This window comes from Pleurodeles waltl, chromosome 9, assembly GCF_031143425.1.
Source record: "Pleurodeles waltl isolate 20211129_DDA chromosome 9, aPleWal1.hap1.20221129, whole genome shotgun sequence".
NCBI lineage: Eukaryota > Metazoa > Chordata > Amphibia > Caudata > Salamandridae > Pleurodeles > Pleurodeles waltl.
Window position 1 is genome coordinate 1,011,078,941 of NC_090448.1, and position 27,731 is coordinate 1,011,106,671.

At 43.7% G+C, this 27,731-nt stretch overlaps 1 protein-coding gene across 1 annotated transcript in view; it reads right to left on the minus strand.

Annotated features, from left to right (window-relative positions):
- The window catches only part of SEC23A (SEC23 homolog A, COPII coat complex component), a 754,311-nt gene that overhangs the window by 503,505 nt on the left and 223,075 nt on the right, over window positions 1-27,731 (minus strand). Inside the window, exon 9 of the mRNA XM_069208610.1 lies at window positions 10,160-10,275. Coding sequence (XP_069064711.1) covers window positions 10,160-10,275 — 116 coding nt within the window. The remainder of the gene's footprint in view (window positions 1-10,159; window positions 10,276-27,731) is intronic.

Sequence of the window (27,731 nt, forward strand, 5' to 3'; positions counted from 1 at the left end):
TGGAACTTGCCTCTGGTTCTAAAGTATTGACCGCTGTAAGACCCTCTAAATCCCCCTCTGGTACTGCTGTTGCCCTTGCTATGCCTGGGAGGAAGAAGACTCAGTAGATTGTGGCTTGAATCCTCCCCTGAATTGTTGTCTGCGAAAGGAGCCTCTATAGGGTGTTGTGTATAATGCTCCCATTGCTTTGGCAGTGTCTGATTCTTTCCTTAGTTTCTCTATGGCTGTATCGACTTCAGGCCCAAACAAATGCTTTCCATTAAATGGCATGTTGAGCACTGCCTGCTGGATTTCTGGTTTAAAACCAGAGGAACGTAGCCATGCATGTCTATGTATAGTAATGGCATTATTGACACTTCTAGCTGCGGTATCTGCAGCATCAAGGGCAGACCTTATTTGATTATTGCTTATGGCCTGACCCTCTTCCACAATTTGCTGTGCCCCTTTTTGGTGTTCCTTTGGGAGGTCCTGTAGGAGTTCCTGCATCTCGTCCTAGTGGGCTCTATCATACCCTGCTAACAAGGCTTGCGAGTTGGCAATTCGCCATTGGTTGGCAGCATTTGTGGCTACCCTCTTGCCAGCAGCATTGAATTTCCTACTCTTCTTATCAGGGGGAGGAGCATCCCCTGATGACTGGCTGGTAGCTTTTTTTCTAGCCACACTTACTACCACTGAGTCTGGAGGAACTTGGTGGGTAATATAATCAAGGTCTGTAGGAGCAGGTTTATACTTTTTATCAATGCATGGAGTTATTACTCTAGCTTTGACTGGCTCACTAAATATTTGATCTGCATGTTTAACCATGCCAGGTAGCATAGGAAGGCATTGATATTTTGAGTGGGTGAAGGATCGAGTATTAAATAGAAAATCCACTTCTAGCGGCTCAGTGTGCATAAGCTGCTGCGCTGGAAACAACCTGCGTGTATGCAATAGTGTCCTGTGGCGGAGAAGGTTTGAAGGGTATAAATCAGGGCCAATGTCAGGAATAGCATCTGGGTCGTAGAGATCCCGAGGATCAACCGTATCACCATGTGAATATTGCGAATGAGTTGGTGAAGGTAAAGGTGGTGGGCTAGTGGGTGGAGGTGGAAAAGAAAGTTGTGGTGAATAAGTGGGAGAAGTATGGGCAGGTACTGGCTTCTCCTTCTGTTTATAAATTTCTGCTGGTGGTGGAGCAGTGTTTAATTGTTCTTGAAAGGCTAGCTTCCTTTTGGTTTGTAGAGGAGGTGCAGTAATTCTTCTGCCAATCTCTTTATGGATGTGAATCCTTGATTGTCTTTCATCCATAACCTCAAGGATAGGTTGAATCTCAGTGTCCTCATCAGAAGGTCTATAAGATTGTTCATGCAGTGATTTTGAGCTCTGTTTAAGATGGCTCGAAATTCCTTGCTCTTTGGAATAAGACAATTTTTTTTAGCTCCGAAGATGGTAGCTTTTTAGGTCCCGAAAACGCAGCCGGTTGTTTCGGCTCCGAAGCAGGGAATCGAGGCTTCGACTCTCAGGAGTGAGGACGCTTGCTCTAGTCCGAAGTAGAACTCTTAATGGATTTACTCGACTCGGATACTGACGGAGGAGTGGCCTTTTTCGACACCAAACTCGAAGGTCGGTCGACTAGAGTCTTTTTTCGGGTCGAACCATGGTTCTCTGGCAGTGGTGTACCTAAGGCCTTTGATGATTTTTTATAAGTGGGTGTAGGGGCAGCAGTGATATGCCTATCTTCTTCCGATTCTTGTTCGGAGTCGGTATCTCTGATGGAAACCGTTGTCTGTGCCTATTCTTCCTCCATGATGTCGAGATGTTCCGTAGTCTTCGACACCATTTCCAATCTCCTGGCTCTCCGATCACGCAGGGTCTTCTTGGATCGAAACGATCGACAGGCCTCATAATCTTCTTCTTTGTGATCGGGAGAAAGACACAGATTACAAACAAGGTGTTGATCTGTGTAGGGAAATTTTGCCTGGCAGAGGACAAAGTCGAAATGGAGTCCGATCCATCAGGCTTCGACGCGGTAGGGGCGAGTTGGGCGCACGCGTCCTGAAGGGCAAAATTTTGTTTCCGACTGTACTATCGGTTCGAGGCTAGGTGGAAACGCGATCAAAACAATACCGATGATTAAGGGAGTTTTCTAAAGTTTCTGATTCGAAATCTCGGAGCGAGAGGAAACACGTCCGAATCCAACAGCGGAAAGAAAACAATCTAACAATGGAGTCGATGACCATGCGCAGTATGACCGAGAGGAGGAGTCACTCCATCCTGTGACTCCGAAAAGACTTCTTTGAAGAAAAACAACTTGTAATACTCCAAGCAGCCCAACACTAGCTGGCGGAATAATGCATAGCACGTGTATCTGCAGCTACACATGCCATTGAACATCTATCTATATATATATATATATATATATATATATGGAAAATGTCACTTACCCAGTGTACATCTGTTTGTGGCATAAGACGCTGCAGATTTACATGCTGTGCACATCCCGCCATCTAGTGTTGGGCTCAGAGTGTTACAAGTTGTTTTTCTTCGAAGAAGTCTTTTTGAGTCACGAGATCGAGGGACTCCTCCCCTTTCGGCTCCATTGCGCATGGCCGTCGACTCCATTTTAGATTGTTTTCCCCGCAGAGGGTGAGGTAGGAGTTGTGTATATAGTAATAGTGCCCATGCAATGGAGTAAATATGTATGTACATAATGTGGTTAAAAGTGATATATTTACAAATTTACAAATGTTCAAGACCAATTTTTCTCAACTTAAAACGGCTACAGGCTCCCGGGGAGGTGGGAGGGCGCATGTGAATCTGCAGCGTCTCATGCCACGAACAGATGTACACTGGGTAAGTGACTTTTTCCGTTCGATGGCATGTGTAGCTGCAGATACACATGCTGTGCATAGACTAGTAAGCAGTTATCTCCCCAAAAGCGGTGGTTCAGCCTGTAGGAGTTGAAGTTGTTTGAAATAAAGTCTGTAATACTGCTTGTGCTACTGTGGCTTGCTGTGTTGTTAACACATCCACGCAGTAATGCTTGGTAAATGTATGAGGCGTAGACCATGTGGCTGCCTTACAGATTTAAGTCATTGGTATGTTTCCTAGAAAGGCCATGGTAGCACCTTTCTTTCTAGTTGAGTGTGCCTTTGGTGTCATAGGCAGTTCTCTTTTTGCTTTTATATAACAGGTTTGAATACATTTAACTATCCATCTGGCAATGCCTTGTTTGGATATTGGATTCCCTGTATGAGGTTTTTGGAAAGCAACAAACAATTGTTTTGTTTTGCGAATTTGTTTTGTTCTATCAATGTAGTACATTAGTGCCCTCTTGATGTCTAATGTATGTAATGCTCTCTCAGCTACAGAATCTGGTTCTGGAAAGAACACTGGGAGTTCCACTGTTTGATTTAAGTGGAACGGTGATATTACCTTAGGTAAGAATTTAGGGTTTGTTCGTAGAACTACTTTATGCTTGTGTATTTGAATAAAGGGTTCTTGTATGGTAAAGGCTTGTATTTCACTTACTCTTCTGAGAGATGTGATAGCTATTAGAAATGCTACTTTCCATGTTAAGTATTGTATCTCACATGAGTGCATGGGTTCAAAAGGTGGACCCATGAGTCGTGTCAATACAATGTTGAGGTTCCACGAAGGAACTGGTGGTGTTCTTGGTGGGATAATTCTTTTCAGACCTTCCATAAATGCCTTTATGACTGGGATTCTGAATAATGAAGTTGAGTGCGTAATTTGCAGAGAAGCTGAAATTGCAGTGAGATGTATTTTAATGGATGAAAAAGCCAACTTTGACTTTTGTAAGTGTAGTAGGTAGCTTACGATGTTTTTAGCAGATGCGTGTAATGGTTGAATTTGATTATTATGGCAGTAATAAACAAATCTTTTCCATTTATTTGCGTAGCAATTTCTTGTGGTTGGTTTTCTAGCTTGTTTTATGACCTCCATACATTCTTGTGTAAGGCCTAGGTGTCCGAATTCTAAGATTTCAGGAGCCAAATTGCTAGATTCAGTGATGCTGGATTTGGGGGTCTGATCTGTTGTTTGTGTTGAGTTAACAGATCTGGTCTGTTTGGCAGTTTGATATGAGGCACTACTGAGAGGTCTAGTAGTGTTGTGTACCAAAGTTGTCGTGCCCAAGTTGGTGCTATTAGTATGAGTTTGAGTTTGTTTTGACTCAATTTGTTTACTAGATATGGAAGGAGTGGGAGAGGGGGAGGGGGAAAAGCGTATGCAAATATCCCTGACCAACTCATCCATAACGCATTGCCTTGAGAGTGAGCCTGTGGGCACCTGGATGCGAAGTTTTGGCATTTTGCGTTTTCTTTTGTTGCAAATAGGTCTATTTGCGGTGTTCCCCATCTTTGGAAGTAAGTCTTTAGTATTTGGGGATGAATCTCCCATTCGTAGATCTGTTGGTGATCCCGAGAGAGATTGACGGCTAACTGGTTTTGAATTCCTGGTATGAACTGCGCCATTAGGCGAATGTGGTTGTGAATCGCCCAATGCCATATTTTTTGTGCTAAGAGACACAACTGTGTTGAGTGTGTCCCTCCCTGTTTGTTCAGATAATACATTGTGGTCATGTGGTCTGTTTTGACAAGAATGTGTTTGTGGGTTATTATAGGTTGAAATGCTTTTAACGCTAGAAATACTGCTAGTAGTTCTAAGTGATTTATATGAAGCTGTCTCTGCTGAGTGTCCCATTGTCCTTGGATGCTGTGTTGGTTGAGGTGTGCTCCCCACCCTATCATGGAAGCATCCATTGTGATTACGTATTGAGGCACTGGGTCTTGAAAAGGCCGCCCTCTGTTTAAGTTTATAGAGTTCCACCATTGAAGCGAGGTGTATGTCTGGCGGTCTATCAACACTAGATCTTGAAGTGGACCCTGTGCTTGTGACCATTGTGATGCTAGGCACTGTTGTAAGGGCCGCATGTGTAATCTTGCGTTTTGGACAATGGCTATACATGAGGACATCATGCCTAGTAGCTTTATCACTAATTTTACTTGGAGCTTTTGTTTTGGGTGCATGGCTTGTATTACGTTTTGGAATGCCTGTACCCTTTGTGGACTTGGAGTGGCAATCCCTTTTGTTGTGTTGATTGTTGCTCCTAAGTACTGTTGTATTTGACATGGCTGTAGGTGTGATTTGTTGTAGTTGAGTGAGAAACCTAGCTTGTGAAGGGTTTCTATGACATACTTTGTGTGTTGTGAGCACCGTTCTTGCGTATTGGTTTTGATTAACCAATCGTCTAGGTACGGGAACACATGTATTTGCTGCCTTCTGATATGGGCTGCCACTACGGCCAGCCATTTTGTAAAAACTCTTGGCGCTGTTGTTATCCCGAATGGCAACACTTTGAACTGGTAATGTACCCCTTGGATTACAAACCTTAAGTACTTTCTGTGGGAAGGATGTATAGGTATATGGAAATAAGCATCCTTGAGGTCTAGTGTTGTCATGTAGTTTTGTTGTTTGAGCAATGGGATCACGTCTTGCAGTGTCACCATGTGAAAGTGATCTGATTTGATGTAGATGTTTAATGTTCTGAGATCTAGGATAGGTCTTAGAGGTTTGTCCTTTTTGGGTATGAGAAAGTACAGGGAGTAAACTCCTGTTCCTTTCTGATGAATTGGTACTAGCTCTATTGCATCTTTTTGTAACAACGCTTGGACCTCCAGTTGTAATAGATCCATGTGTTGTTTGGACATGTTGTGTGTTTTCGGTGGGACATTTGGAGGGAATTGTAGAAATTCTATGCAATAACCATGTTGGATAATGGCTAGGACCCACATGTCTGTTGTTATTTCCTCCCAGTTTTTGTAAAAATTGGTTAGTCTCCCCCCCACTGGTGTTATGTGTTGGGGATTTGTGACGCCGAAGTCACTGTTTATTTGGCGGTGTTTTGGGACTCTGGAACTTCCCTCTATTTTTTGGGAATTGTCCCCCTCTGATATTGACTCTGGTAAGTGGGTCTTGTTTGTGAGGTTGAGGGTTCTGTGCTCTGTCCCCGAAACTCCCCTCTAAACTGTGATTTACGAAATGTGCCTCTGCTCTGTGGGGAGTAGAGTGCGCCCATGGCTTTGGCCGTATCTGTGTCCTTTTTAAGTTTTTCGATAGCAGTGTCCACCTCCGGCCCAAACAACTGCTGTCCGTTAAAAGGCATATTCAGCACCGCTTGTTGAATTTCCGGCTTGAATCCTGAGGTGCGTAGCCATGCGTGTCTCCGTATGGTGACTGCTGTATTTACAGTCCTAGCAGCTGTGTCAGCTGCATCCATTGCTGACCGTATCTGATTGTTAGAGATACTCTGGCCTTCTTCCACCACTTGTTGTGCCCTCTTTTGGAACTCTTTGGGTAGGTGTTCTATGAAATGTTGCATTTCGTCCTAATGAGCCCTATCATATCTATCCAGCAAGGCCTGTGAGTTGGCAATGCGCCATTGGTTGGCTGCCTGTGCCGCAACCCTTTTCCCCGCTGCGTCGAACTTGTGACTTTCCTTGTCTGGTGGTGGTGCATCTCCCGAGGTGTGCGAGTTCGCCCTTTTGCAAGCTGCCCCTACTACCACTGAGTCTTGTGTTAATTGCTGCGTGATGTACACAGGGTCTGTTGGTGGCGGTTTGTACTTTTTCTCCATGCTTGGAGTAATGGCCCTGCCTTTCACAGGCTCCTGAAACACTTGTTTTGAGTGTTTCAGCATTCCCGGTAACATAGGGAGACTCTGGTACTGGCTATGTGTGGAAGACAGTGTATTAAACAGAAAGTCATCTTCTATTGGTTCTGCGTGCAGGGTGACATTGTGAAACGCAGCTGCTCTTGACACCACCTGTGTGTAGGCAGTACTGTCCTCAGGTGGTGACGGTCTCGATGGATAACAGTCGGGACTGTTATCTGATACAGGCTCATCATAAAGATCCCATGCGTCAGGATCATCCTGACTCATTCCTGTATGAGTTGGAGACTGCATCATTGGTGGAGTGGCTACTGGTGATGGATGGAGTTATTTGTTTTGCCACCTTTGCTTGTGGTTGCTTGTCTTTCTCTTGGAAGGCAAGTTTCCTTTTAATTCGGATTGGAAGGAGAGTACTGATTTTCCCTGTGTCCCTTTGAATGTGGAGCCTCCTTTGAGTGTAATCTGGCTCCCCTGCCTCTAGCTCCTGTCCGAATTTGTGTCCTTGCATCTGTGATGACAGGCCCTGTTCCTCGGTGTAGGAACTTGGTTTCGGCTCCGAGGCCGGATGTTTCAGTATTGCAACCTTTTCGACTGTCTTTTTCGGCTCCGAAGACACTTTTTTGCCTTTCGGTGTTCGGAGCTCTCGGTGCCGACTCATTTCTGTGCCGCTCTCTCGGTGTCGAGATTGCTCTGACCCGGTGTCGAGTCTGCTCTGTGCCGGTATCTCGACCAGAGTCGGATGACTTCAACACATGCGTGCCCTTTTTCGGTGCCGATGGTCGGTCACCTAATTTTCCGGTTAAGCCATGGCCTGTTGGCGGTGGCGTCCCCTGGGCTTTAGTGAATTTCCCGTGAGTTTTGGGCAGTGACGTCTTACTCACGGTTCTTGGCGTCTGTTCGGGATCGACCTCGTCCGAATCCGCGATGGAGAAGGTTTCCTCTTCTTCCAAGTGTTGTTGTCCTGCAGGCGCCATTTGTAGTCTTCTTGCTCTTCGGTCTCTTAGCGTTTTCCTCGGCCGAAACGCTCAACAGGCCTCGCAGGTATCCTCTTTGTGTTCGGGAGACAAACACAAATTACAGACCAGATGCTGATCTGTGTAAGGATACTTGTTGTGACATTCGGGGCAGAAGCGGAATGGGGTCCGTTCCATTAGCCTTGAAGATGCACGAGGTCGGGCCGACCAGGCCCCGCCGGGGAATCGAAAACCCCGAAGGGCCACCGGAGCTCTTCAAAATTTGGTGTCGATCTGTTGTAACTAACCCGATACCGAACGCAAACAATACCGTCGAAGTTTCCGAGATTTAGCTAACTTTCCGAACCGAAACACGGAGCGAAGAGGAACACGTCCGAACCCGATGGCGGAAAGAAAACAATCTAAAATGGAGTCGACGGCCATGCGCAATGGAGCCGAAAGGGGAGGAGTCCCTCGATCTCGTGACTCTAAAAGACTTCTTAGAAGAAAAACAGCTTGTAACACTCCGAGCCCAACACTAGATGGCGGGATGTGCACAGCATGAGTATCTGCAGCTACACATGCCATCGAACATATATATATATATATATATATATATATATATATATATATATATGTAAACAAAGAGAAACAAAACAAAGGTTAAAGTGGAGTTATAAGTAGGTCTTCTAATAATACAAAACTACTATTTTAACATTATTTAAAAAAATAAAAAAAACACAAAATTCATCAGTTATACATAAATGAGCTAAGTATAATTGGCACTGCTTTGATGCACTGTTTATGACCACAGATTACGTCATTGATGACCTAAAAATCTACAGAGGTGCAAGATATACTTAAGTCAGTCACATACAGATATTCTAGAAATGATTTGGGGTTTTCTCGGAGAACCATCACAGTCCTGCTTGTTATCAAGTTGGCTCACAGGTGTTTTTACAGCAGAAAATAGGGCTCTTTGATAAATCATCTTTCAGGTTACTAACTGCACTGAACATGCGCAATGCGCAGCACTCAAATTCATTTTGCTAAGAAAAGGGGCACCACTCTGAAGTTTTCATCAGTTGGGCCTCAGACTTTAGTGGTGACGGGAATCCACTCCATGAAACACCTGCTACTAGATAGCAGCTTTCAGTGCTTGAAGGCACAGCACCAAGCATAAATTTGAACCTCCATACAAAAGCCCCAATATTAAACGGCCTTCTTGAGCTATGGCCAGACACCACCCTCTTCCAAATGTATAATTTGAAATAAAAGGATTGTTGCTTTAAAGTTTCCAGATCCAATCTGACACCAGGGGAATATTCACAAGTTGAGGAATTTGTGGTTAGAAATATCAATCAGAAATGTGCTTTCTTTTGTAAAATGTTACTTGAACCTCACAGTGGCAAAGCTACTTAGTGTTCAAGAATATCAGTTAAGGTACGATGGCAGAGAAAGTCCACTTCATACTAAATATTTAGAAAAAACAGGGTCTTGTTTCATTGTGATGCCCTATTTGAACTTATTTTAATACTGCCTACTAGGAACACGTAAGAAACGATGGGGGTCATTACGACCCTGGCGGTCGGAGACCGCCAGGGCTAAAGTGGCGTCCGTACCGCCAACAGGCTGGCGGTACGGAGACCCATATTATGACCGCGGTGGTAGCGCCGCGGTCGCACCGCCGGGGCTGGCAGTTTCCCGCCGTTTTAGCCCCGGCAGTGATAATCCGCCAGGGCAGCGCTGCAAGCAGTGCTGCCCTGGGGATTATGACTCCCCCACCGCCAGCCTGTTTCTGGCGGTTTGCACCGCCAGGAAGAGGCTGGCGGTAAGGGGAGTCCTGGGGCCCCCCTAACAGGGCCTAGTGCAGCTTTTCACTGTCTGCATAGCAGACAGTGAAAAGCGCGACACGTGCTACTTCACCCGTCGCACGGCCGCAACACCGCCGGCTCCATTAGGAGCCAGCTCCTATGTTGCGGCCGCATCCTCTCTGGGCCGGCGGGCGTAAACTAGGTTTGCGCCCGCCGGCCCAGCGGGGATGTTGTAATGGGGACGGCGGTTACAGCTTGGCGGGCGGCAGTAGCCGCCCGCCAAGCTTGTAATGACCCCAATATGTTCAGTTTCTCAAGAACGATGTTAATGTCTACTTATAAAACAAACGGATTATAATGCAGGTCTAGAGAAGAACTAGGCTGCATGATGCTCGTATGCTGGACAAGTGCAGCATTCAGTTCTAAATGTTTCTAATATAAGGTACTACTTCAGAAAAACAGCTACACATTTTAATGACATCTGCAAGAAGGACAGGGGGATGTAGCAGGCCCTTTTGCACAAGGGTAACACCAAGGATCCTTGTTGCATTGTATGTTGATGCAATCCTTTTCTTGGTATATTGGAAACACAGCAGATTCAAGAATGCTTTATAACTAAGGACAAAAGACAGAAAATCATACTCACAAGAGTGCCTAAAATCAAGGTGAAGAAAACAGAGCAACCAAAATATGTAAGTAACATAAATAAAGCACTTTACCCAGTAAAGTTTGGGCAGCATTTCATCTCCAGAAGCCCAGTCTGATCTAAGGAGCATGCATAGATGTCAATCACATGGCCAGTTGTAGCGGCTCGATTAGCAAGTGCCTCAAAATGCTAGATAAAAGGAAAAAACAAATAGCATACATCAAACAAATATTTAAAAGCAACTTTATTTCTCATTCAGTAGTTCTATAATAACTGAAGATATTGTTGGAACAAACTTTAAACAAGCAAGCAATTTTCCAGTAGTAAAACCAATATGGAAGATTACCACATGACTTAACAATGATTACACATCTAAACAGTTAAATGTTTTTTTTACACTTCGGTGGAAGTTCAGTAATACTGCAAAAAGGTAAAGTAATTCATCATGGTGCACTCTACTGTCCGTGCGTCAAGCACGGTAGGAGGATGCAGTTCTTGTCTTCAAAATTTAAAAAAACAACAGGGCAAGACTGACTTAAATGAATGCCATCAAAGACCATGAGGAAAGCTGATCAAACTCTGTGACCTAAAGAGGAGACAAGAGAGTAAAAGCAGCAAAGTAATAATGTAAACCAGTGAAGCCAAGATCACCAAGGATGCATAAAAGAAATGAGTGAGTGCAGACACACAGCTAGTACTCGATAAAAAGCAATGATTCATTGAGTATCATTTGAATTAATCTCACGCAGACCATCAAGCAAACCTTTCAAAACCTCGGAAGTGGGGGCACACTCTCTATAAAACACAGCATGAGATTTCTATGAAGTCTGATAAGAAAGAGGAGATGACTGTGGAACTAAATGAATGTACACACTGGTACCCACCAAAGCTGCGCCCCCGGTACCCCTACTCAATGCATTTGTGTTTACGTGCAGACTAAAGAAAATGGAACTTCAATGACTGCACAAAAACATATTTCAGATGGACTGATATAATTTCTTCATTACTTTTTATTTTTGTACAGAAGCCCTGATTCTCAGATGATATTAACCAAAATGCAGCACCATCCAACGAAGAACTATACATTGCCTTTGAGAACACAGCGGGGCACCAGTTAAGAGATGATGTAAGGGATTGTGGCGGCCATACATTCATAAAATGTGTGTACGCAAGTTCACTTTCACAAAATGTACACACAACCATAAATAAAAATACTCTTAATGGGCTTCTGGTGCACATAAAGAAATTGATCTTGCACAGCAGGCTCAATCGATTCCAGGCCACATGTTTCTTATTAGGTCTCGCCTGAGATGAGAAAAAACAAGTTACTTATCTGTACACTGTGGTTCTCCAGTATTGATATAATTCATAAATTTACCTGCTTGAATCTTTTCCGTCGCCATGGTGGGAGTCCCACGGTTACAATAATAAAAAAGAAGTGCTTTCCTTAAGCATGAAAATCATATAGAAACTAATAGACATTGGTAGTCAATTAACATTGTTTTAATGCAACCAATCTTTAACCAGTCAGAGTCCAGACCCTGAAGCACTCATCCCCTGCAAAGCCACCTCACCTCAGATTTCCAGCACTAGTGTAAATTAAAAGAAAATAAGAGGTGTAAGAGTGGTGAGCCCTAACTGGGAAGAGAGAAGGTCGCAGGTGAATCTATGAAAGATTACAATACTGTTTTTTTCCCCAGTATTGAATCAGACTAGTAAACAGTACCAAAGTAAAGAGGTGGTGGGTAAGGCAAAACACTCCACCTTGAAATGCAACCATGACGATGCCAAAGACAGAATCAACATAGAACTCACGTAATAATTCAAACAGAAAGATTTGAAAACATTGCATAACATAAAACATGTGTATATAAACACATACACACAAACACACTACATATATATACATATATATGTATATATATATATATACATACATATATATATATATATATATATATACATATATATATATATATATATTGAAAATGTCACTTACCCAGTGTACATCTGTTCGTGGCATCAGTCGCTGAAGATTCACATGTTGTGCATAGCCCGCCATCTGGTGTTGGGTCGGAGTGTTACAAGTTGTTTTTCTTCGAAGAAGTCTTTCGAGTCACGGGACCGAGGGACTCCTCCTCTTTGTCTCCATTGCGCATGGGCGTCGACTCCATCTTCGATTGTTTTCCCCGCAGAGGGTGAGGTAGGAGTTGTTTGTTAGTAATAGTGCCCATGCAATGGAGTGAATAAGTATGTACCTAACTAAGATTGAATATATTTACAAATGTACAAAGTTGATGCTAACTTCCAAACGGCTACAGGCTCCCGGGGAGGTGGGTGGGCACATGTGAATCTTCAGCGACTGATGCCACGAACAGATGTACACTGGGTAAGTGACATTTTCAGTTCAATGGCATCTGTCGCTGTAGATACACATGTTGTGCATAGACTAGTAAGCAGTTATCTCCCCAAAAGCGGTGGCTCAGCCTGTAGGAGTGGAAGTAGTCTGAAATAAGGTTCTTAGTACGGCTTGACCTACTGTGGCTTGTTGTGCTGATAGCACGTCTACACAGTAGTGCTTGGTAAATGTGTGAGGCGTAGACCATGTGGCTGCCTTACATATTTCGTGCATTGGAATATTCCCTAGGAAGCCCATGGTAGCGCCTTTCTTTCTGGTTGAGTGTGCCCTTGGTGTAATGGGCAGTTGTCTTTTTGCTTTAAGGTAGCAGATTTGGATGCACTTAACTATCCATCTGGCTATACCCTGTTTCGAGATTGGGTTTCCTGCGTGAGGTTTTTGAAATGCAATAAACAGTTGTTTAGTTTTCCTGATGTTTTTAGTTCTGTCGATGTAGTACATTAGTGCTCTTTTGACGTCTAATGTATGTAGTGCCCTTTCAGCTATGGAATCTGGCTGTGGGAAGAACACTGGTAGCTCTACCGTTTGATTTAGGTGGAACGGTGAAATAACCTTTGGCAAAAATTTAGGATTGGTCCTTAGGACTACTTTATTTTTGTGTAGTTGGATAAAAGGTTCTTGTATTGTAAACGCCTGAATTTCACTTACTCTTCTTAGAGATGTGATGGCGATGAGAAATGCAACTTTCCAGGTTAGGAATTGTATTTCGCAAGAGTGCATAGGTTCAAAGGGTGGACCCATGAGTCTGGTTAAGACGATGTTAAGGTTCCATGAAGGAACGGGTGGTGTCCTTGGTGGTATAATTCTTTTGAGGCCTTCCATAAATGCTTTAATGACAGGTATCCTAAATAGTGAAGTTGAATGGGTAATCTGCAGGTATGCAGATATTGCTGCTAGGTGTATCTTAATGGAAGAGAAGGCCAGGTTCGTTTTTTGTAAGTGTAGTAAGTAACCCACTACATCTTTTGGAGATGCGTGTAATGGTTGAATTTGATTATGATGGCAATAGCAAACAAATCTTTTCCATTTGCTTGCATAGCAGTGTCTAGTGGATGGTCTTCTGGCTTGCTTTATGACTTCCATACATTCTTGTGTGAGGTTTAAGTGTCCGAATTCTAGGAGTTCAGGAGCCAGATTGCTAGATTCAGCGATGCTGGGTTTGGATGCCTGATCTGTTGGTTGTGTTGCGTTAACAGATCTGGCCAGTTGGGCAACTTGACGTGGGGTACTACTGATAGGTCTAGCAGTGTTGTGTACCATGGTTGCCTTGCCCACGTTGGTGCTATCAGTATGAGTTTGAGTTTGTTTTGACTCAATTTGTTTACTAGATATGGAAGGAGAGGGAGAGGGGGAAAAGCGTACGCAAATATCCCTGACCAGTTCATCCATAGGGCATTGCCTTGAGACTGCCTGTGTGGGTATCTGGATGCGAAGTTTTGGCATTTTGCGTTCTCCTTCGTTGCAAATAAGTCTATTTGAGGTGTTCCCCAACGTTTGAAGTAAGTGTTTAGAATTTGGGGGTGAATTTCTCACTCGTGGACCTGTTGGTGATCTCGAGAGAGATTGTCTGCAAGTTGATTCTGGATCCCTGGAATAAACTGTGCTATTAGGCGAATGTGGTTGTGAATTGCCCATTGCCATATTTTTTGTGCCAGCAGGCACAGCTGTGTTGAGTGTGTCCCCCCCTGTTTGTTTAGATAATACATTGTTGTCATGTTGTCTGTTTTGACAAGAATGTATTTGTGAGTTATGAGTGGTTGAAATGCTTTTAATGCTTGGAAAACTGCTAGTAGTTCGAGGTGATTTATATGCAGCTTTCTTTGATGTACGTCCCATTGTCCTTGTATGCTGTGGTGATTGAGGTGTGCTCCCCACCCTGTCATGGAAGCATCTGTTGTTATCACGTATTGTGGCACTGGGTCTTGGAAAGGCCGCCCTTTGTTTAAATTTATGTTGTTCCACCATAGAAGCGAGAGGTATGTTAGGCGGTCTATCAACACCAGATCTAGAAGCTGACCCTGTGCTTGAGACCATTGTGATGCTAGGCACTGTTGTAAGGGCCGCATGTGCAACCTTGCGTGTGGGACAATGGCTATGCATGAGGACATCATGCCTAGTAGTTGTAATATCATCTTCGCTTGTATTTTTTGTGTTGGATACATGCGTTGTATAATCTTTTGGAAATTTTGAACCCTTTGTGGACTTGGAGTGGCTATTCCCTTTGTTGTATCTATTGTGGCACCTAGGTATTGTTGTACCTTGCACGGCAGAATGTGTGATTTTGCATAGTTGATGGTGAAACCGAGTTTGTAGAGGGTTTGCATGACTTGATCTGTGTGGTGCGAGCACCTTGTCAGTGAGTCGGTTTTGATTAGCCAGTCGTCTAGATACGGGAATACGTGTATTTGCTGCCTTCTGATGTGTGCAGCCACTACTGCTAGGCACTTTGTGAAGACTCTTGGTGCAGTTGTTAAACCGAAGGGCAATACTTTGAATTGTTAATGTATTCCCTTGAATACGAACCTTAGGTATTTCCTGTGCTACGGATGTATTGGTATGTGGAAATACGCGTCTTTGAGATCTAAGGTTGTCATGTAGTCCTGTTGCTTTAGCAATGGTAACACTTCTTGTAGCGTGACCATGTGAAAGTGTTCTGATTTGATGTAGGTGTTTAGTGTTCTGAGGTCTAGGATTGGTCTCAGTGTTTTGTCCTTTTTTGGTATTAGGAAGTACAGGGAATAAACTCCTGTGTTTATTTGTGTCTTTGGTACTAGTTCTATTGCGTTCTTTTGCAATAATGCTTGAACTTCTATTTCCAGAAGGTCTGAATGTTGTTTTGATAAATTCTGTGCTTTTGGTGGTATGTTTGGAGGGATTTGCAGAAATTCTATGCAATAACCATGTTGGATAATTGCTAAGACCCAAGTGTCTGTAGTTATTTCCTCCCATGCTTGGTAATACTGACCTATTCTTCCCCCCACTGGTGTTGTGTGGAGGGGATGAGTGACATGTGAGTCACTGTTTGGTTGTAGGGGTTTTGGGGCTTTGAAATTTTCCCCTATTCCTAGGGAATTGTCCTCTGTATTGGCCCCGAAAGCCTCCCCTTTGGTACTGTCCCTGGTAGCTGGACGGTGTGGCCTGTGAGGTGCTGGCTTGTGTGGCTTGACCCCGAAACCCCCCTCTAAAGGATGTTTTGCGGAAGGTGCTGTAAGTGCCTCTGCTTTGCGGGGAGTAGAGTGCGCCCATGGCTTTAGCAGTGTCAGTGTCCTTTTTGAGTTTTTCAATCGCCGTGTCCACTTCTGGTCCGAACAGTTGTTTCTCATTGAATGGCATATTGAGCACTGCCTGCTGAATCTCTGGTTTAAAACCAGACGTTCGTAGCCATGCGTGCCTTCTGATAGTCACAGATGTGTTAATTGTTCTTGCAGCTGTGTCCGCTGCATCCATAGAGGAGCGTATCTGATTATTAGATATGTTCTGTCCTTCCTCAACCACCTGTTTCGCCCTCTTTTGTAGCTCTTTGGGTAGATGCTCAATGAGGTGTTGCATCTCGTCCCAATGGGCTCTGTCATAGCGCGCAAGTAGTGCTTGAGAGCTAGCGATGCGCCACTGGTTTGCAGCTTGTACTGCGACTCTCTTTCCGGCTGCATCGAACTTGCGGCTCTCTTTATCTGGGGGCGGTGCATCCCCAGATGTGTGGGAGTTGGCTCTCTTGCGAGCTGCTCCTACTACGACGGAATCTGGTGGCAGCTGTGAGCTGATGAAAACAGGGTCTGCGGGAGGTGCTTTATATTTCTTTTCCACTCTTGGTGTTATTGCTCTACTCTTGACCGGCTCCTTGAAGATTTCCTTTGCGTGCCGAAGCATTCCTGGGAGCATAGGCAGGCTTTGGTAGGAGCTATGGGTGGAGGAGAGGGTGTTGAATAAGAAGTCATCCTCGACTGGTTCCGAGTGTAGGGACACGTTGTGGAACTCTGCTGCTCTAGCCACCACTTGTGAGTATGCTGTGCTATCTTCCGGTGGTGAGGGCTTTGTAGGGTACGCCTCTGGACTGTTGTCCGACACTGGGGCGTCGTATAAGTCCCAAGCGTCTTGGTCCTGATCACCTTGGCTCATGGTGGTGTGAGCCGGGGAATGTGATGGAGTTTGTGCCGGTGAAACGTTAGTTACAGGTGGAGGAGAGGGTGGCGGAGTTACCTTTTGAGAGGGTGGCGGAGTTACCTTTTTCACCATTTTTGTTTGTGGTGCTTGGTCTGATTGAAACTCCAGTCTCCTTTTTCTCCTAATAGGGGGAAGGGTGCTTATTTTCCCTGTTCCTTCCTGTATAAAAATACGTTTCTGAGTGTGGTCCACTTCGGTGGATTGCAACTCTTCCTCAAATCTATGCTTTCGCATCTGAGAGGACAGTGATTGCTCCTCTGAATAGGAACCGGTAGGTGGGTCGGTTGCGGGTTGTTTTTGCACCGAAACCCTGTCTGTACTCTTTTTCGGCTCCGAAGTGACCTTCTTCTTTTTCGGAGTCGAACCCTCTCGGCGTCGATCTTCCTCGGTGCCGCAGTCTCTGCGTCGAGCAGTTTCGGCTCAGATATCTCGGCGTCGATGTTTTTCAGCAGCACTTTCTCGGTCCCGAGAAGGCTGTGTGCCGGTGTCTCGACCGGAGTCGGACGATCTCGGCACCATTTCGGCCTTTTTCGGTGCCGATGGTCGGTCACCGAATTTATGGGTCGAGCCATGGCCTGGTGGCAGTGGCGTCCCCTGGGCCTTGTCACTTTTCTTGTGTGCTGGCTTCGACGTCTTACTCACAGTTTTTTGGTCGTCGAATTCTTCAGAGTCCGAATCATTGATCGAGAAGGTTTCTTCTTCCTCTTGTTCCTCGAACTCTCGGTGAGCTGTCGGCGTGGACGCCATCTGCAGTCTTCTGGCTCGACGGTCACGGAGTGTTTTTCGGGACCGGAACGCACGACAGGCCTCGCAAGTCTCTTCACTGTGCTCAGGCGACAGGCACAGGTTACAGACCAAATGTTGGTCTGTATACGGGTATTTGTTGTGGCATTTAGGACAGAAACGGAACGGGGTCCGTTCCATCAGCGTTGTTTTACACGCGGTCGGGCCGACCAGGCCCCGAAGGGGGATCGAAAACTACCCCGAAGGGTACCGGAGCTCTTCACTCTTCGATTCGGTGTCGATTCTAACTAAGCCGATCCCGAACGCAACAATACCGACGTAATTTTTCCGATATTTAGCTAACTTTCCGTTCCGAAACCCGGAGCGAAAGGAACACGTCCGAACCCGATGGCGGAAAGAAAACAATCGAAGATGGAGTCGACGCCCATGCGCAATGGAGACAAAGAGGAGGAGTCCCTCGGTCCTGTGACTCGAAAGACTTCTTCGAAGAAAAACAACTTGTAACACTCCGACCCAACACCAGATGGCGGGCTATGCACAACATGTGTATCTACAGCGACAGATGCCATCGAACATATATATATATATATATATATATATATATATATATATATATATATATATATGATAAAAATAAGGCTTCTGTACCTTACTGAAAAGGGCGATGTAATACTGCCTGCCCAACAGCAGTATCTGCTTTCCGTGAAGAATCCAGACAATGTTTTGTGAAGGAGTGGGCATTAGTCCACGTCGTAGCCCTGCAAACGTCCAGTAACGAAACTCCAGCAAAGTTGAAGATGCTGCTACTTTTCTTGCAGAGTGTGCTTTAACCTTTGCAGTCAATGGTTTTCCAGCTTTGTCATGGCAAAAAGTAATGGCTCCAGAAACCCAAAGAGCTATTCTGCTCTGCGATAAAGAGTGACCATTTCTAGGTGGAGCGAATTAAATCAGAAGTTCTTCCGATTTTTGAAAAGCCTTTATTCTATCTATATAGAATTTTAAACAACATTTGACAATCAAAGGATGTAGGGCTCATTCATCTGTGGACGAGGCTTTTTAAAAAATGTTGAAAACACAATAGGGTCATTCATGTGAAATGAAGATGGCACTTTTGGAATCAATTTAGGATTACTTCTTAATATGACTTAGTCATCCTAGAATTGTAAGTAAGAATTATTTATTGTAAAGGCCTGACTCTCACTTATCCTCCTTGCAGAGGTGAGACACTTTCCATGAAACACATGTATGCCTTATGCATAGGTTTGAAAGGACTTCTCATGCGCTGTGTCAAAATCGTATTTAGCTTCCATGTTACTGAAGGAGTTTTTAAAGAAGGATAAACTCTAAAAAGACCTCTCATAAACTCCTTGATTAGTCTGGTGGACCCCTTCTTAGCCTCCGAAGTCTGGAAATAGCGGCCAGATGCACCTTTATAGAAGAAAGTGCCAGACCTGATTTTACTAGGTGGCGTAAATAATATCTGCTCTAGAGCGGATGTAAGTGGATGCAGAGGACTATCGACACACCAACAAAAAAAACTCCTTCATTTCACCTTCTAAGATTTACCTGTGGCATCCACACGAGAATGCTGATGAACCATCCTGCAATCTTCTGGCATGTTCAGTGATCCAAATTCATGGTCGTAAGGAGCCAAACTGACAAGAGGAGTAAATGTATTTGGTGGTGAAAAACCTGGCCTTTGTTCACTAACAGGAGATTTTCCGTAGGCTTGAACTGAATGTGTTGACACTCTGATAGGAGAAGAAGCTCTGTGAACTAGGAATGTCTTGACCACACTGGAGCTATCAGAATGAGGCACCATGGTTCCTGCTTCATTTGGCAAAGAACTTTTGGAATCAGGGAAAAAGGGTGGAAAGCAAAAGCAAACATTCCTGTCTAAGCAAGTTGAAATGCATTTCCCCAATACTTTCTATGTGGAAACCTGCTTGCATACATCTTGCATTTTATGTTTTGAAGGTTTGCAAATAGACATTTCTGATTCCCCACTGATGAAAAATTTGAAGCTGATTTAGTTTCCATTCATAACACTGTTTTACAATCCTGCTCAGGAAATATGCCCATTTGTTCTCCACTTCAGGAACATGTTCCGCTCGTGGAGAAATGTGAGCAATTAATCAGCCTCATATTTGCTAGGCTTGAGAAGACAAGATCTTTGATCTTGTTCTTCGCTGCTTGGTGAGATAAAAAACGGTTGTGGTTTTGTCTGTTCTTACCAATACAGATGAATTGCATATTCTAGGAAGAAAAGATTGGAGGCCCAGGAATACCGTCTTCAATTCCAGAAGACTGATGTGCATTTTTGCCTCTTGACCAGACCATTTTTCATGAATTTCTAGGTCATGCAGATGAGCTCCCCAGCTTTCGAGGGAAGCGTCTGTTGTCATTGCCATACGGGGCTGCACAGGAATGAATAATAGACATTGAGAAATGTTTGCTGTTTTGCCATCATTAACTTTATAGCTGTGGTAAGTGATAGTGTGTCTTCAAAGGTTTGCTGGCATTGAATTAAATGTGCATCTAATTGCTTCTGTAATTTTCTCATAAGAAGACAACAATCTAAGATTAAGGGAATAAAAGATGACATCATTCCCAACATCAACTTGAAAGTCTGAACAGAAGTGAAAATTATTCGTGAAAGGGAAGCTGTTAGTGCTGTTATGTGTTGATATCATTCCACAGTTGGGTATGGCTTGGAGACATTCGCATCCAGAATTGCTGCCAGGAAAACGGATGGAGTTGGGAAAAAATTTTCCTTGTTCATTTTTTAGACTTAAAGCTCTCAACAGCCCTAAATACGCCCAAGTAGATCTTCTTGCTGATGGGAATGTGGGGCACTTTATAAGCCAGTCTGCCAGGTATGGTAACACCAGGTGACAGTTTCCTCTCAAGAACGCCGCCACAGGGGCCACGCATTTTGTGAAGACTCTGGGAGCTCAACACAACCCCTAGGGAAGTACTTTGTATTGATAATGGCACCCTGCCAACTCGAACCTCAGAAACTTCCGATGCCTCATGTATGGGGATATGTAAGGAACCATCTAGGAGATCTAGAGATGTTATATAATCTCCTGTATTTACAAGTTGTAGAATCTCCTGTAAAGATAGCATTCCCAAAGGTTGTTTCTTTATGTATTTGTTTAACAGCTTCAAATTCATCATTTGTCTCCATTTTCCCAACTTCTTTTTTAATGAGGAAGAAGCTTGAATAGAAACCTTGTTGCGGTGTATTAACGGAGCCTCTTCTATTGCATCCTTGGAGATAGGCAACCTAATGTCCTGCTTTATCAGAGACAGAGGACGATGGAACCTTCTGCGAGGAGGAGGATTAAGAGGCTTGTGAATAAATTCCAGGGTGTGGCCATGCTGTATTACGTCTAACATCCATTTGTCTGACTAAATACTTTTCCATTGTTTGTAAACTTTGAAAAGGTGTTTTCCTTGATGCCATCAATGAGAGACTAGTGCCCGCTAGCTGCCACTGGTGCCTTGAGGCATCTTGGGTTTTTTCTCCAGCCGGAAGGCATCTACGTGCAGGCTGCCTTTAATACGAAGAGGCTGAAGTAGTCCTATATTGCTGTTGCTGTGTATATTGAGGATGATACCTTTTGTTGAGAACAGGGGTGGTATCTGTTTTGCTGGTAAGATACTCTGGGCATGAACTGTCTTCTTCCTATGCCTCCACATAAAGGCTGAAAGCGTCACTGCTGCAATGTGCCCACAGAACATGCAGTATCCTTGTCTGCCTTTATAGATTGAAGGGCACCAACCAAATATTTACCAAAATTATTCTCTGCATCAAATGGCATGCCTAATATTTTGGCTTCAACCTCTGAGCAAAAGGACATGGCTTTCAATCGACCTTGAAAGAGTGGGACAACCGCAACTGCGATCTGGTGAAAGGCTGTTGAGGAGAAATCCATCGCTGTATTTAAATATAAATTTGGATTGTACTCTCTCGCCTTCCTGAAGAATTTATTTTGCTCCTTTCCGTTTTATCCTCTGGTAAATATTCCAGAAGTGCTGGAATGTCAGACGACATTTGTCGATCATACCTCTCTAATATGGCCAGCGAATTGGATGCCCTGATGGAAGTTACCGCCATAGCTGAGAAGCACTTGCCAATACTGTCCAACCGCTTATCCTCCTTATCAGGAGGGATGGAGCATGGAGCAGAAGGGTTTCTGGACTGAATTTGTGCTGCCTTCATGATGAGATTCAGGGTGCGGGTGACCAATGAAACAAGTAGTTGAGTTGTTTGGCACCTTATACTTCTTATCCAGCCAAGTGACAACATCTGCCACCGAAGCAAGGGTCTTCAGGAGTTTCAAACCTTCCTCCCAAATGTAATCAATAACGGGTATTGAACAGATGGATTTTATAGCTGAATCTTTAAAGTCATATACGACACACTCAGTCTGTTTGACAGTCAGAGGCAAGTCAAAAGGTTTAGAGGCCTATTCCAAAAGCTCATAAAAATGTTCCCTATGTCACCTGGAGGTGATTTAGCAGGTGTTGGTATGGGCAAAGCAGACAAAGGAGCCATGTAATCATCCCATTCCTAGCTATCACCTGAAGGATTCTGAGGAATTTCATCTTCCTTTGGCTGTTCCTCCCTATAATTCTCAAATGTCATCTCGTATAGTAATTGGATGCACAGCTTGTCTTTCTTTTTGTGTTTGCATGTTCAAAGGAGTTTTTGGAAGAGACACTGTGGTAAAGCATGTTAGGGCCTGCTTAAAGCCTCTATTTTTAAATGAGCATTTTATTTTAGTATTTCTTTTCTGCTGGTATCCTTTTGCATGGCTTATCATTCAATCAATAATGTACTGCAAAATCACTGTACATGTTGCTTGTTTCTTGTAAGCGCTGATGCCATCTAGTAACTCAACTCTGTCCAAGTCTGAGCACACAGAACGTGATGCCCTAAATATTCTGATTGTCTGTGGAGACCGCTCCGCATTTGCAAATATAGGGTCAAGCCTGCACCTCTGACACAGTGTGGCACGAACAGTGCATGTGTTTTAAAAACTGCCTCTGCGCCATATCCATCAGAGGAGCACTTCCGCTTGTACTAACCTGGAATGTGGCACACAGTGCCCAAGATGCAGCTTGGCTGACTCTGATGCTGATCCTGATTCTGACCTCTACCCTGTACAGGTCAAACAGCCTGCACTACACTTGTCCACCTTCCTGGCTTCCTGGTACATCTTACCCAGGTACGGGTGGGGGTCAGCAGTCCCAATAGATCTGGCAGAGGGTACTTCCACTATGCTCTTGAGAGTCTAGGTAACAGCAGCTAGGAGTATACCAATACAATAATGAGTTGAACCGTATCTTTTTCACCATTTATGTAATGCTGGTTACCATGCTTTGTCTAGTTTGCCTAATAGTCGCAGGTCATGTGTTTTATGCAAGAATAAGATTGTTGCAATACATGATCTAAATTACATTTTTCCAATCTTTTTTGTGTCTTATCTTGGGTACTCTGAGTTACAACGACTTCCTTGGAATCTGAGCAGTCCTGTTTGAGGTTGCAAAACCCATCTGGGACCCTGGTGTGCTCAGGGGTTCTGTCAGGACACTGTGAGCTGGCTAGGAACCAAGTCAACAAATCCTGATGGTATATGTGGGTTAAGTCTCTATACTCTGACTTTTATGTTGACCAAATATATAGTCCTGCTTGAGTCGTAGGAACTGTAAAACACTACACCTGGTATTTCGGAGCAAACCAGAATATGCTGTACTGCAGCATTTGCTTCAGTAACCCTCCTGGAATAGTCGTTCAGCATGTGAGGCAAGTCAGTTACCAGCCATACAGGAACCAAAATGGTGCCTTCATGCGAGTTCTGATGTTCCTCATAGGGCTCATCGTAACAATAATGTTCTTGAAAGGTATCATAATGATAAGTAGCTGGTTGTTGTCTGTCTTGAAAAGAAAAACGTCATTCTAAGTATGTAGAAGTGTCCTCACCAGCATCATCATCATCATCATCATCAGTGCCCTGGCATTTGGCATGTAACTGAGTGGGACTGTAAGCTGAGCCAAATGGTCCCTCATCACCAGACTCCTGCATCACAATAAGACACACCGGGGCAGAGATGTCACCTTGCTTGGAACCTGATGCAAAAGTACCAGAATTATTTAATCGGAGATGAAAACTGTCTCTTTTAATAGCTGTTACTGGTCTCCACAACAACCGCATCAACAGCTGAAGAGACAATCTCTTTGTGGATGGAATAGTCGTGGGTCTCGATGGTGGTGTCGTCAATACCGGCATAGTCAATGACTTAGTTGATACTTTCTTCATCAACCTTGTTCTCGTTGGCAGAGTTACTAACGCTGTCAATGACATAGAAGACATCTGTGTCAACAGCTTAACGGTCGACGCATCAGCTATGGATAGAATGATTCTCAGCAATGGGTCCACCGACCAACAGATTTTCTTCAGTGGTGGCTCCTTTAAAGGATTGACAGGTACGGTTAAATAGAAATAAGGAGCCTTTTGGTGAGAAGATGATGCTTCAGAATGCTCTCTAGTGGCAGATCTTTCAGACCCAGAATCCTTGCAGTGAGACCTTGCTCTCTTGGTATCCCTTTTCATATGAGGGCGAGCCCTCATTTTTATGCTTTTTCCCCAGATGAAGAACGATGCTGTACCTCATCATCAGAATTAGAGTCATAATGGGTATTCTTCTGAAGCTAAAGGAGGAGACCAACTTCACAGGCTTTTAGGGTCTTGGCCGAAAAATTCCTGCAATGATTACACTCCATAGGTTTATGATGAGTGTGTAAGCAATAAAGGCATTCCTTATTGGGATCTTCAAAGAACAGTCTTGATTTCCCACAGGATTTGCAAGGCCTGAACAGCCTCTTCTTAGATCTCTCGGACATGGTGGTAACCAGAAAAAAATAACCCAAAAGCTGTTACCTTTGAGTTGCCTGAAGGTCAAAATACCACTTCAGAGAGTAGAAGAAAAGGTCAAAAGTTGACAAAGAACTGAAACTGAGCAGAGCTCAGGGGGATTCCCTCACACATGATGTGCAGTAAGAAATCTGAGGTGTGGTGGTTCTGCAGGGGATTAGTGCTTTAGGGTCTGGGCTTGGTTGCACTAAAACAATGTGAATTGGCTACCACTGTCTTAATTTCTATGCGATTTTCAATGCTTAAGTACAGCAATTTTTTGACTATTATTACTGTGAGACTCCAACCATGACGGTGGGGAAGATTCAAGCATGTGGATCTATGAAAGAGTCAAAACTGGAGAAATTTCCTTACACTGCTTGCCATTGGCTGGCTTCACTGTTACACTCATTTGCTTTTTTTTCATTAGTTGGAGCATGCGAAATTCACTTCCACTTCTGGTATTTGTCCCTCCTCTGGAGCATGGCCCAAATTTGTTCATTATTCCCCTATTAATTGCTACTTTTTTTCTTTTTGTTTAAGCATTCAATCAGAAGGCATGTCTTTTCCAACTGCCACTCTTGTGTACTCACCATCTATGTTACTTTGGGCCCCCAGCCCTAAATGTTAACTCCACCCCACAACCTCCCGGTGTTGGGGTGGTTGATTGGCCACTCCTGTGGTGTGTCTTGTTCACTTTCTTGTAACTCGCCTCCTCCCGCTGCCGGTCTTGTTGCTCTCTCTTCTTCCCTCGCCCAATTTCTGTATTGGTGCATGTCCCCACCCACTGCCCATTTCATTGCTTGCTCCCTCCTTCTGGTCATTTTGTTTGTCTCCTGTCTGACATCCTCCCACCAAATGTCGGTGTTGTTGCTTTCCCTCTCCCCTCCTACACCCCTCCCTCCTTTTAGCCTCCCAACCTCATCCGGTAATAAACAAAAAAAAAGCACTATGATGAAGCGAGCACTGGCCAGTCATAGCATTGTTATGTATTTATTTATTTTAAATTACTTTCAGTCATGCTGCATAGCAGCCATGCTGCTTTACAAAAGGACTAAAAACGCTGACAAAGCCAATGGTTGTCAGACACCTGTGGGCTTTGCTGATGTTTTTTTTTTCAAACTATAAAGCACGGATGTTGCACAACATGGCTAAACTTTGATAACCCCAACAGCTCTTATCTCGTAGGTGAGACCTACTAGCTTTGCCAAAGCTTGTTTCCTTTCATGGGAACATGTTGCGGAAATGTTGAACTGGTGCAAAAAAACAGTGCAAAATTTCAGCTGCATGTCTACTGTGCAGAAAGGCAAATGGTTTGGCACCAGACCATTTTTCATAAAGGGCACCAGAGTAAAACGTTAAGGTTGTTGAGAGCATATTATCACATCTATTACTTATAAATCATTTTTTCAGTCACTGTTAATCACATTTAAAAAAATCAAAGCCCATGAACAGGCCTTTTAAGAAATGAAATAAACTAACTGTACATGATTTTTGTTAATCGCGTAATCAGAAAAAAATTCTCAAACATGAATGAAATTAGATTATGGAGCACACAGTACTCTTAAAAGCTATCCCAGTGCAAGAGAAACTGTATAGGAAGGTCTTGTGTTTCAATAGAATTGTGACAAACACATGATCATTTAAAACTTTTTTGGAGAAAGGCAGCCTGTGATGTTTCTTCAAATGGTAAAATATCTGCTCTCCCGTTAGTAGTTCCAAAATGAGCCGTTCAGAAGTTTGTATTACCTGAAGTCTGTAAAGCAGGCATTTTAGTAGTACAGACAGGCAGAAATCAATTGCATAATCATCTCTCGGAAAGAAAAAGATCGGAAGAATTTTCCATACAAGTCCGATTGCCGAAAAATAACAAGCAGCAACCTTCATGACATGAGCCTTAAAACACAAAGGTGTGTCAAAAATTACACTTAGGTTTCTGGATTAGGTGACAGTTGAGGGCTCACCACGGAGTGACGCCGCCACTCACCTAGGGAGAATGAACAGTCTCTCTTAGGAGTACATCCTTTTTTATTCCAATTCAATTTTAAGTAACTATCAAACATCCATTCAAAAACAAACATAAGAGATTCATCAAAGTGCAAAAGAGAAAAAAGATTTCAATTTGCTTTTTAGCGGTGTATTTCAGTAAAATGATAAAACTGGAAACCATATATTTGGGTGAAGGTAACTTACGGGGCCATATGAATATTGAGAACATGTCACTGAGGGATGAATCTTAGAGCACACGACATGGCAGACCCGAAAACATTGTCCCATCGTTCCATAGTTAATATCTGAAAAGCAGTGTACTTTATTGTATCTCACACAAAGATTTACCCACACTATAAAAGAATGAAGCAGAACGATCTGGGTCTAGATGTAAAAACAATCTGTGACTCGCACAAAGGTCGCCAATAGCTTAGCAACTGAAAAAGTGGTGTTTCAGCATGCACGAACACCATTCACTAATCAAAAAAAGCGATTAAACTGATTTGCGAATCATTATTTTTGTGACCAATATTTGTGAGTTGCAAATACAGAATCAGAATTTGCGACTCACAAACGTTATGTGCGACACAAAAATTGCCCATTTGCACATGCAATTTTGCACTTATTCTTTTCAGGTGGTAACTGTGTGCAAACTATAGAAGATGGCTGAGAATGCATCAGGGACTTCCCCAATGGCTACACTCTATGTGATTGTGAGGAGATTGTGACTACTGGTTACTCAGCAGATTAGGAGGAGGAGGAGGAGGAGGAGTAGACAGGAGAGGATGTTAAGAACCAGGCTTACCATTTTCCAACAGACAGAGGAGGAAATCTTTGAAAAATATAGGCTGTTCAGTAGTGCTGTTATATTTGATGTGATGTCATTACTTAAACCACATTTTGACAGCAGTACCCTGCACAGCAATTCCATTCCCATTCGTGCAGGTGTTGTGCTCACTGCATCTTTTGGCCTCGGGCAGTTACCCGGGTGTAACTACTGTTGCTGGTGGGGTGTCACAAAGTGCGCTGTTGCGTTTTTTTTAGGAAGTTCCTAGATGCCATGTTCCCAAACATCAACATGGCCATATACCTACCCAAGAATTCAGAGAAAATTCAAATTAATAAATTAAACTTTTACAGGGTGGACAAATTCCCTTATGTCCTAGGGTGTGTAGATGGACACATGTTCCTATTTTGTCCTCAGTGGTTCCCAACCTTTTGACTTCTGTGGACCCCCACTTAATCATTCCTGGAACTCAGGGACCCCCCCACTGAATCATTACTGGAATCCGAGGACCCCCACCACTCAGTTATTACTGGAAGCTGGGGCTGTTGATGAATTGAAACACTAAACAATACAAAAAATACAGAAACAATCATTCAAACACATACACAAATTACACATTTTA